Genomic DNA, 12,237 nt, shown 5'->3' with positions numbered 1-12,237 from the left:
GTCACTGCTTAGACTTATTAGAACCCACACGGTTTTTAAGAACACTTGGTCCAGTTTCCTCACGACGTTTTTCTTAACTTCGAAGCAATTCGTAACAAGTTTTATAGGGCAATATTTGTTTGTACTATTTTCCTTCATGTATTCTCTACTTAATGAGCGATCCGCCCGTGTGACGATCTACGTGACGGTTACCACTTCGGTCTGAAACGAAATGGGCTTCGAGTTCGATCCCCGGCCAGACATATACTCGTAAATGATGAATTAAAATTTCTCTTATGGGTTTAGGTTGTATTTGTCTTTGTATGGCACCCACGACATGGAAAGATCCCTTACATAATAATCAAATCAAATCAAATCAAAATTTTTTATTCAAAATAGGTTCTTTACAGATCACTTTTTGAATGTCAAAGCAACTACCACCACTTCACAAGGTGTTTCGTTATGGAGAAGAAGCGGCGAAAGAAACTCCATAACACACATCTTTTTAAAAAAAATGTTTTTGACAATGTTAACTTAACGTAATGGTACATGTGGAGCTGGAGCTAATTCAGACCACACCGTTTTGTCAGTCAAATAATCACTTACTTTATAGTACGCTTTTTTACATAGCGTTAGTTTAACGACATGTTTAAACTTTTTTTCTGTGAGATTCAAAATGTGGTCGGGTATTTTATTGTAGTAGCGAATACAGTTGCCCATGAAAGATCTAGCCACCTTACATAATCTATGTTTAGGAATTGCTAATTTATTTCTATTTCTGGTATTAAAGTTATGGTGGTTACTATTTTTTTCAAACATATCAGTGTGTTTTCTTACATACATAATATTTTCATAAATGTATTGACTATGCACCGTCAATATATTAATAGTGGGAAACAGTTCTCTTAGGGACTCACCACGCCGCAGACTATATATTGACCTTATTGCTCTTTTTTGAATAGTAAATATAGAGTCTATGTCAGCAGCACTGCCCCACAGTAGAATGCCATAAGACATAATGCTGTGAAAGTAACTGAAATAGACAAGTCTGGCAGTGGGTATGTCTGTTAACTGTCTAATTCTTCTGACTGCAAAAGCTGCAGTACTAAGTCTGCTGGACAAAGCAGAGATGTGGGGACCCCACTGGAGTTTAGAATCAATGGTAATCCCCAAGAAAACAGTTTCATTGACGAATTGCAAAGTCTCACCATTTAGAGCGACATTCATCCCCGTACTCCTTACATTTGGTAGCATAAATTTAATACATTTAGTTTTATTAGAATTTAAGAGTAGGTTGTTTGCATCAAACCAGTTCTGAATCCAGCAAAGAGTTTCATTAATATCGTTCATATCCTGTGATTGTCGTTTTACTCTAAACACCAAGGAAGTGTCATCAGCAAACAAAACAACCTCAGATAAATCCTTTACTACATTTGGCAAATCATTTATATAAACTAAAAATAGAAACGGACCTAGGATGGAGCCCTGAGGTACACCTATTTTAATATTAGAACCTGCTGATAATGCTCCATTTACTTGCACTCGTTGGACTCTATTGTTTAAATAAGAATTTATCAACTTTAGAGAATTTCCCTGAATACCATAATATTGTAATTTTAACAATAAGGTTTTATGATCAACACAATCAAAAGCTTTAGACAAGTCACAAAAAATACCTATAGCATCATGTGCTTGTTCCCAACAATCAAAAATATGTCGCAGCAATTGAACACCAGCATCTGTGGTAGAACGGCCTTTAGTAAAGCCAAATTGCTTTTGATGTAAAAGATTATTTAGTTTAAAATGAAGCAACATTTGGTGTAAGAGGATCTTTTCAAAAATTTTACTTAGAACAGGCAGTACTGAGATGGGTCTATAATTGTTGGGATCTTTAGTATCACCTGCCTTAAACAATGGAATTATTTTGCTATGTTTCGTTAAATCAGGGAAACAGCCCTGATCAACACACATATTAAAAATAGTGACTAAGTAGGGAGCTAAAGTTTTAATGATTGATGTACAAACTTTTACTGACATTCCCCAAATGTCCTCTGTATTTTTAACAGTTAATTCTTTAAAAGCTTTTAATATGTCATTAATTAAAATATGTCTAAATTTAAATTTAATGTGACACTGACTTAAATTCTCTTTAAGGATGGTCACTGCTTTAATTGGGGATGATTTTAAAAATTTAGTAGTATTAAATGGTATATTCGAGAAAAAAGTTTCAAATTCTTGTGCAATTTCTTTATCTGAGGTAATCTGACCACGTTCAGTAGTAAGAGATACTTTACTGATACTTAATCTACAAGTTCGTGTTTCGGCATTAATTATTTTCCAAATTGTTTTAATTTTATTATCAGCATTTTTTATTTTATTATGTATGAACTTAGATTTAGCTGTCATACAAACTGATTTAAATATTTTAGAATATTTACGAACATATTCATTGAAGTGAGGGCTACAGTTATTCTCTCTTTCACTATAAAGCTCGAAAAGTTTACTTCTACTTAGACGAATACCTTTAGTAGCCCATTCACAAAAACTAAGTCTAGTACTCTTTTCATACCTAACTTCAGAAAATATTTTTTTAAACTCTGTGTGCACTGTGGAGAAAAATGCAGAATATAAATTATTAACACAAGTGCTATGGTTCAGAACTGACAACTTATTTAGTAGCACTTTATTATATTTTAATAAACGGTGACTTGTAATTGGTCTATGAATAAACTTTATGTTCCCTTCCTTGGATATGTTATATTGGATATGGACAGACTGCCCCTTGTGATCAGATTTAATATGATTTATTATAGATTTTTCAACTACAGAGCAGTTACAGAAAATGTTATCAATGCAAGTAGCAGAGGATGAAGTCACCCTGGTTGGCTCAAAAAAACTATATTCTAAGTTATATGATCTAAATAAGGAAAGTAATTTTACTTTCAATGTGGTGTTTTCTAAAATATTCACATTAAAATCACCACAAACAACAACATATTTCTTACATTTGCAAATAATATCCAAAACATTTTCCATTACACCTTCAAATCTAGAAAATGTTTCTATGTTAGGGGGCCTATACACGCTAACCACAATAAGGCTATCCAGCTCGACACATGATAATTCAATAACACGTTCAACCGAGAGCCCCACTATATCCAAGCGTTCTCTTGATTTTAAACCTTTACGAGTTATTATTAATGAGCCACCATGGATAGCTGACTCACGGCTGAACGAACTAGCAATAAAGTGATTTATATAGTTTATTTGTGTTTCACCTTGTTTTAACCAGTGCTCTGTTAAACAAATTATATCATAATTGTTACTCTCTAAAAATAACTCCAGTTCCAGCTCCTTACTTGAAAAACCCTGGATATTCTGGTGCAATATTTTTAGAGATGAGAACTTTTTATTGCTAGTTTTATTATTACTAAGTTTACCCATATGAAGACATTTATTTGAAATATGTCTCTTAATTTGCTTATTATTATTATATTCATATGAATTACTTACATAATTATTTATTGATATGTCAATGTTATTAAATGAATTTGTAAATGATTCAACTGAGGGCGGGAGACACGGAATGATAGTCGGTTGGTACTTGCACAAAAGCGTGTATTCATAAAGACGGCGTAAAGCGGACTGGCGCGGCGAACGGGGGAACGAGCGAACGCAACTCGCGGCGCCGGAGACGTAGGTAAAGGCGCGAGCGAACCGATGCTATATAAGGCGGCGTTACAGTCTCCCCCTTTTGACCTAGTCAGGTGACCTCACGACAGGTCAAACACCAGTAAAACTTACGCGACAGGGTTTTTACGAGGACGACCGCGCGGTCTTTTAGGACATACAGGCTCCGGCTGATCGTCCTGACGAGCGTGGTATCGACGCAGATCCCTGGTGTGGTACTTCCCCAAAATTTCGTCAGGTCTACCACAACGAGACAAGATGTATGTAGTTGGACTAACCTTCTTAGTTATAACATACGGACCATCTTGCCGTGGGGCGAGTTTTGAACTGAACCCCTTACTAGTACTACTTAATATATGACCGCGTAACAAGACTAAGTCACCTGGAACATAACCCTCGGCGTTTTGACGAGTCTTGTCCTTAACGCGTTTCCTCTTATCTTGCTCATTCTCGATGCTTTCCTTAGCATCTGAGAGAATACCGGCTAGCTTGAGCAAATAAGGCGTGATCTGAGGGACATAATTCTCGGTCTCAACTATCGCTCGAAGGTCACTTTGAACAGAGATGGGCGAACGCAATTCCCTGGCAAAAGTAAGAAAGGCAGGAGTCTGCTTTGTTGCTTGGGTCAACGAAGTATTCAAAGCGAACCGGATAAACGGCAAAGCTTCGGCCCACTGTCGGTGCTCCTTCTCAACTAATATGGCGAGTTGGACTTTCAAATCCCTGTTCTTCCGTTCCACGGGATTAGCTTCTGGATGGTACAGAGGTATCAGATTTTGTTTGACTCCCAGAACAAACATAGCGTGCTGCATGACATCGGCTACAAATTGCACACCGTTGTCAGAAATCATACGCCTCGGAAGTCCAAACCTCATGAAGACTTCATTGACTAATGTTTTCGCACAGATCTTGGCCGTGGCCTCGGTGAGGGCAAAGAGTTCCACCCACTTGCTTGTGGTGTCCTCGACTATCAGGATCCACCTCTCACCTAGAGTTCCTTTGGGTAAAGGCCCAAAGAGATCGACGGCGACAACTTCAAAACGCTGAGCCGGAACTGGTGTTTGGAGCAACCCAGCTGGTTTCACATTGCTCGGCTTGTAGCGTTGACATTCTACACAAGTCTTGAGATATTCTGTTACATAACGACGCATCCCGGGAAAATAAAAACGTTCGGCAATGCGGTGAAGAGTTCTCTCTATACCGCCATGACCGGAAGTTGGAGAATCATGACATTCCAACATAACCTGTTTCCTAAGGCTTTCAGGAACGACGAGCTGCGGTTCTTCCGTGTCAGCCTCGATGTACCTGTACAACACTCCTCTAACAAGGTGGTATCCTCTTTCGGTCCACGTTTTAAGAGCTACTTCATCTTTTCCTTCCAGGTCTTTAAGGATCTTCGAAACTTCGGGGTCATCGAGCTGAGATTGACGGACGTTCGTCGCATCCCATCGAGGTACCTCTACGATAACTGTACATACTCCACAGGACTCGCGAGTATCCTCTTCGCAGGGCGGTCGACTCAGCGTATCCGCGATGACGTTGGCCTTTCCCGGTGTGTAATCGACTTGAAGATCGAAAGACTGGAGCTTCATGGCCCATCGTACCAATCTACCGGTTGGTGACTTCAGGGTAAGTAGCCACTTGAGCGGTTGATGGTCGCTGGCAACACGAACTGGATGCCCATCAATATATCCTCGGAACTTCTCACAAGCCCATACGACGGCAAGAGCCTCCCGCTCGGTCGTTGAATAATTACGTTCTGCTGGCGTGAGAAGTCGGCTCGCGTACTCAATGGGTTTTTCTTCACGTGATGACTCCCCCTGGAGCAAAGCGGCGCCTAAGGCGTAATTGCTGGCATCAGTGCGGATAACAAACGGCAAACTATAATCCGGTTGGGCGAGTATTGGCGTTGAGGTGAGTAACCTTTTCAGTTCTGTAAACGCATTGACTTGTGCGTCACCCCAGATCCAAGACTGAGCCTTTTTAGTGAGCATCGTAAGAGGCTGTGCGACCTTCGAAAAATCTGGCACGAATTTCCGGAACCAAGAACAGGTCTGCAAGAAGCTCTTGAGATGCTTTACGGATGTAGGTTCTTTCATATCAGCTATGGCCTTGATCTTATCAGGATCAGGTGATACTCCTTGAGGCATTATGATGTGACCAAGATATTTCACACTCTCCCGAGCAAAAACACATTTATCCCGGTTGGCTCGGAGGTTGAAGACTCTAAGACGGTCAAATACAGCACGGAGATCCTCAAGGTGTTTCACGAAACTGTCAGAAATTATAATAAGGTCATCGATATAACCTAAGACTGTGGTGTTTTTGAGAGAAGAACCCGAACGAAATCGGTCAACGAGGCGTTGAAACGTCGCGGGCGCATTTCGTAAGCCAAAGGGCATACGTTTGAAACGGTGAACCCCAAAAGGTGTGACGAAAGCGGTTTTATCCTGGTCGGCTTCTCGAACACACACCTGCCAGTACCCGGCGCGAAGGTCTATCGTGCTCATGTAACAACTCTTACCGGTGTACTGCAGTAGGTCGTCGATGATCGGCAATGGATAGGAATCACTCTTGGTGACGGCATTAAGCTTTCGATAATCGACGCAGAAACGGTAAGTTCCGTCTTTCTTTGGAACGAGTAATGCTGGCGCAGCCCATGCAGACTCGCATTCTTCAATAATGTCTTGCTGTAACATCTTCTCGAGCTCGGCTTCCATAATAGCCCTCTTAGCTGGAGTGAGGCGATAAGGAGGAACTGCAATGGGAGGATGATCACCCGTTTCTATTCGGTGCTCAGCAAACGGTGTTGGACCTCCCCCTTCCTTAAAAACGTCTTCATACTCCTGAAGTACTTCAGCAAGTGTTGTACGCTCACCTGGTTCCAACATCGTACCCTCGTCTGCCCTCAGAAAATCCGCGGAAGCACACCCCATAAGACTGCGGAAAGACTCGCAGTGCAAGCGGTGAGTAACATGAGGTCGATCAGCCGTGAACCATGTATTACGATGCATGTCAATAGTAATGCGCGCTTTGCGCAAGAAATCGACGCCTAGAAGAGTTTCGTTGTTGACGGCGTGCGGAAAAATAACGAAGGTGGTAGGTATTACTACATCAGTTCGATCGAGCCCTACCTTTACATGTACTAGTTTGACATCCAGTGTTTGAACGACTCCGTCCGCGAGCTTCACTGACAAGACACTATCGCGAAAAGGTAAATTTAGCCTTTGGAATAGTGCATAAAGTGAGGCTCCAGCAATGCAACGCTTGGCAGCCGTGTCAACTAAACCCGTACCGGTATTACCACAAATCTCGATATAAAGAATGGGACGGCCCTTACTAGAATCTGAAACACGCGATTCAGTCGGTCGCCCCGTCCGCAAAACCGTTCCGCTCATAGGCAAACATGCATAAGTAGGTACAACATCATTCTTAGATACATTATTATTATTACCGTTGAAAGGTAACTTGTCTTCCAGAGGCAAAAGTTCGCGAGTAGGTATGTTATCACAAATTGAAGACTCAAAATCATTAGCCTTGGACGCTGTCGGCATGCGTTTGAGTTTCGACTCGGACCGTGAAGACAAGTGTCCTTGAACCTTACACTTTTTCAAATTTCTTTTACACATTTTATCTTTTGTAACATTACGAACATAAACAGAATCATGATTTAAACGATTACAAATAGAAACATCACTCGAACATTTGCAACCCGAGTTAGAGTTCTGTAAAACATTAATGGACGCGAAAGAGTTACATTTTACGCAGTTAGGACGGATAACACCTATTCGACCGCAACCGTAACACGAAATTTGAGAACCGGACACTTCACTCTTACTTTTAATTTTCGGACACAAATCGCGCGAATGTCCCGATTTACGACAATAAACACAGAAAAGTTTACCTGCACTCGACGAAAGTCTTACTACTTTAGTCGTGTCGTCACTCGTAGAAGTAGCGGTCAGCACCGGCGCGTTTGATGCGTTTCCCGCGCTTCTAACCGACGCGACGGCCGGCGGCGGCGGCACGCTCGCACAAAGGGCGGGCGACGGCGCGGCGGCGGTCAAAGTCGGCGGCGGCGCGCTACAAAGGGCTGGCGGCGGCACGCTTGTATTCAAAGCGGGCGCCGCAAAGCCGCGCGCGGCGAACGAAGGGAGCGTTTTCTTTTGATACACATGAAAACCGCGCAAAGTACCGACAGTACTTGGATACGCTGGCGCTTCATTGATGGTGTCCTCTATGTGTCTGGCTTTACTTATCAAATCTTCGATGCTGTGAACGGATTCTCTACTGACACGTTCGCGAATTATGTTGTTGAGTAAACCGTAAATCATATCTAACTGTATTCTTTCTTCGATGGTATAGGGTAGTTTCGCCATCAGAGCACGGAGGCGAGTCACGAAGACCTCTGCACGTTCGGAGCGCTGGTCTGACGCGAAGATGTCCCTAAAAATCTTATGCGGAGGCCTAGGAGCTCCATACATTGAACGTAGGCGCTTGAGTGCGTCGTCCCACGATGCGATCGACGATTTAACTCCCCTGAACCAAACAGCGGCCTCTCCCTCTAGGAGCATCGGAAGGCCACGTAGTGCATGGTCGTCACTGATGTTAGTGCACTCCTTGTACACACATATAGCGTCGACGAATGCTTCTGCGACTTCTGAGTCCTGCTTTGATCCATTGAAACGAGCGGTACAATTCGCGAAGTTTCCAGTCTGAACCATTGATGACATGCCTGGAGACGTAGGACTGGTAGAGCTCTGGTTGAGCGTGTGCGAGTTCAGAATAGATTCAATAAGCTCACGATTCGACTGAGCTTGAGCTCTGGCGAACGCTGACAACAACGGCTCCAGCCGATCCTCGTATGACGAGTCCAAGTTCTTGTCAGTGCCCTCTGCACTGTCCAAGGATTGTCTCTTACGACGTGGTCGAGGCATGTTTAAAACTTAACACTTAACACAAGTACACGAACACGATAAACTATAGTCACAGGCGTGTCAACACAGTTGAACACGATCGTTAACACTAATTAATTTACGAATGTGAGTTCTAAAAATCTTTTAGATGCCACGAGTTGGGACGCCACTGTAAATGATTCAACTGAGGGCGGGAGACACGGAATGATAGTCGGTTGGTACTTGCACAAAAGCGTGTATTCATAAAGACGGCGTAAAGCGGACTGGCGCGGCGAACGGGGGAACGAGCGAACGCAACTCGCGGCGCCGGAGACGTAGGTAAAGGCGCGAGCGAACCGATGCTATATAAGGCGGCGTTACAAATTATTATTTGACAATGGTTGTAAATTAAATAATTTGCCAGAGGTGCACTCTGTTGTCCTATCATTTAATTTAAATTTTCCAATGTCAAATTTAAATTATTGGATGTCAATAATTTTAAATTATTATTCTGCTCAATAGAAGCAGGTTTGGTTGCCAAGTTTTTGGCAGAAATGTCAAAATAAAATTCTAGCACAACAGCTATCCGTCTTTTATAAAATCTAGGTAGATAGTAATTATCCCCTGTCAAATAAAAATTCATACTAAACGAGTTAGTATCAATCAAATGAAATTTATTATTATTGCACATTGCAGTGTGCAAAGTCATATTTAACTTAAATTATATACATTATACTTTCTGAACATCAATAATCTTCCACCTAGTACTTCGATGTGTTATGTAATGGAAAGGAATTTTAGAGTATTGCAGGATGTTTGCGTTGACACTATTGGCGGTGGTGGTTGTGATCATATCATGTATGTACGCGCGATGGAGACAGGTGCGGTAGTACTGGGCCAAGAAGCAGGTCGCGCATCTCCCACCACATCCACTCCTCGGCAGCATGACCTTCTTACAGAAGGAAAATCCAGTGAGATATTTAAAGATATTCTGACGTAACCAAGCTTCGTAGTGTCTTTTGCTTCTTATATGATGTGTATTCTAATCCTATAACAATTATTGAAAATTAAAAGACGTGATTGCAAATTGCGGTCAGAGCATTAAATAATTGTTATGAGATATTGTACTTTCATTTCAGATGAGATGTCAGAAGACATGTTGTTGGCCCAGGCGGCCGCGTTCCTCCAAGCAGGGTTCGATACCGCGGCAGCAACCCTTACCTTTCTGATTTATGAACTGGCGTACAATCCTGAAGCACAGGTGAAATAAGAAAGCAGCAAATATTTATGTTAGCTGCAAGAAGTTATATCTGATATAACGTAGCCATAATAGTAAAAGATGGTTTGTAATACTCAATGTAAATATCTTAAACACATCTTCTGTAACCCATAATGGTATGAGAGTACGCGAATATCCTCATAATACTTTATTTTACTTCTCTCGTTTATTTCGATGGGCAACTTCTATATTCACATCATAGACATTCACTCAATTTTCATTGAACAAAACAGAACTTAAGTTGATAAAATTGCAATTGGGCTTCGCAGACGATAAGTTGACGACGTCAAAAAATGTGCCTAGTTTCCTACCACACTTCTTCTGCATGGTCAAAATATTTTGCTAAGCCTTGGCAGTTAAACCATGTTTAATATAAAAATCTTTTTAATAATAAATTTCAACTTTTTCAGGATAAACTGATAAAGGAACTTAATGAAGCTAAAGAGAAACATGGAGACGATGTTATGGAAATCAGCGTTCTGTCACAACTAACATATCTCAATTGTGTGATTGATGGTAAGTGAGAAATAATCGGAGAACGTATCTCTGATTGATTAAAATTTCCAGTTGCACTTATATTACTCCCAAAATTAAATTGTATCCTCCATTGTAGCAGCTCCTAGATCGAGTTATTTGAAGTACCGAATTGATTTAATTATTTGTTAGTAGCAATTTACGTCGATTCTATTATTACACCAAAGATCATAGATGCTCCCAATGTTTATGGAACGTTATTTTCTCCACCGCGAATCACGCTAGCAAAAATATTATATTGTCTGGAAAAACATTTTTGTTTATTTTTTCAGAGAGTCTCAGAAAGTACCCACATTTGGGCTGGCTGGATCGTATTGCCACAGTAGATTACAAGATTGATGACAACCTCACCATTCCCGCTGGTACCCCAGTGTATGTGAACGCGGTGGGTATGCATTATGACACTGAGATGTACCCGGAGCCTGACAGGTTTAACCCTGACCGCTTCTTACCAGAGAATGCGGGGTGCATTAAACCTTTCGCTTTTTTGCCCTTCGGGGAAGGTTTGAGGAAATGTATTAGTAAGTTTGTTGTTATAAATTCAAATGTTTGTAATTTCATTAGATCGAAAATTAAAGTTATACTACAGCTTAATAAATCAAAGGCCTTAATAAATCAAAGGCGATTATCACTATTTTCCTACAATTTTTAGTTCAAGTAGGTTAAGAAGCTGCAAGAATCAAAAAGTTATACTAGAAGTTCTTTTTGTTTCTAGGTGAAAAAATCGCTCTTTATAACGTACGCGGTACGTTCGTACCGCTGTGGCCGCCATAATGTTAAAGTTTGAAGTCAAGGTTATTCCCAACACACCCAAGCCCTCGGAAGTGAAGATAGAAAAGAGGGGTATGTTTCTCGGCCCAGAAGAAAGCCTTTACGTCGACTTCTTCCCTAGAAATTAAACCTCCTCCATAAACGATGACCATACAGTGTGGCTGATACAGTGATGCTGAAGTAGAACCCTACGTGGTTTTTATATTTATTAGTGTGTGTAGATTGCAATGTTCTTCTTTAGTCCGATACATAAAGGACCTGGATTTAAGCATAAATATGTATTGGAAATATTAAATACAATATGTTTTATTTAAATATTTGTGATTCCTTCTGTTCTAATGTAGTATTTGCCCACAAATGCATATCGTTTACAGCTTCCGTTACATATAAATATAAAGTTTAAATTTAACAGACTTCCAGTCTATAAGTTCGACGAGCAAGTTTAAGCGCTCCGCCCAAGTTCCGGGAATTTACATTTTCAATGTGAAATTATGTCCTCCGATGTCGCTTGAATAAACGGCGACACTTATGCAAAAATTTCTGCTAAGATTTAAGTAGCTACCTACACCGTTATGGTTGGCTGCTACACACGAAACTCCCATGCAAAAATCTCCTTTCACACTTTGACACAAGGGTTAAGTTTCCTTAAACAAATTTGGGATAGAGTAGAGAACTTTGTTACCCACCGTACACCAGTGCTAAGTGCTCTAAAATGAAATATGACGTTTAGCGAATTTATGCAAGTAAAATTCAACCCTCTGCAAAGATAGGAAGTTCCAAATTATGTTACGTTAAACAAGCGCTCTGGTATAAGTATTGTGTACATTTCCACCCATGATTAATCATACGAGATAATTCTTATTTCGCCTTCGTGAATCCGAAACTTAGTTGAATTTACAGATGTGTTTAAGTTTAATAGTTGACTTGATGAGTGAGGGATATCTTTACGAGGTATTTCTATTTTATCCTCAGCGGTAGTAACTTATCTGTAGGCGCCCTTAGATAGGACTTCAATCTTATTTGAGTTGATATTATGATGATTGTTCAAGCGTTTGTTATTCCTTTATTTTAATATAAATGAAATTTAAT

General features: G+C 40.7%; 1 protein-coding gene across 1 annotated transcript; it reads left to right on the top strand.

The window, feature by feature from the left end:
- Positions 1–9,435: 9,435 nt before the first annotated feature.
- LOC140749198 (cytochrome P450 6B5-like) lies at positions 9,436–11,151 on the top strand. The gene is made up of 5 exons (XM_073082246.1): positions 9,436–9,535; positions 9,704–9,825; positions 10,254–10,359; positions 10,650–10,880; positions 11,093–11,151. The coding sequence occupies exons 1-5, from the start codon at positions 9,436–9,438 to the stop codon at positions 11,149–11,151; spliced, it is 618 nt and encodes a 205-aa protein (XP_072938347.1).
- Positions 11,152–12,237: the final 1,086 nt, after the last annotated feature.

Source organism: Epargyreus clarus, unplaced genomic scaffold, assembly GCF_041222505.1.
Source record: "Epargyreus clarus isolate Ecla_fem2 unplaced genomic scaffold, WU_Ecla_fem_2.2 ptg000017l, whole genome shotgun sequence".
Lineage (NCBI taxonomy): Eukaryota > Metazoa > Arthropoda > Insecta > Lepidoptera > Hesperiidae > Epargyreus > Epargyreus clarus.
The sequence above is the reverse complement of the archived record's forward strand: the minus strand, read 5'-3'. Positions and strand labels throughout refer to the sequence as shown.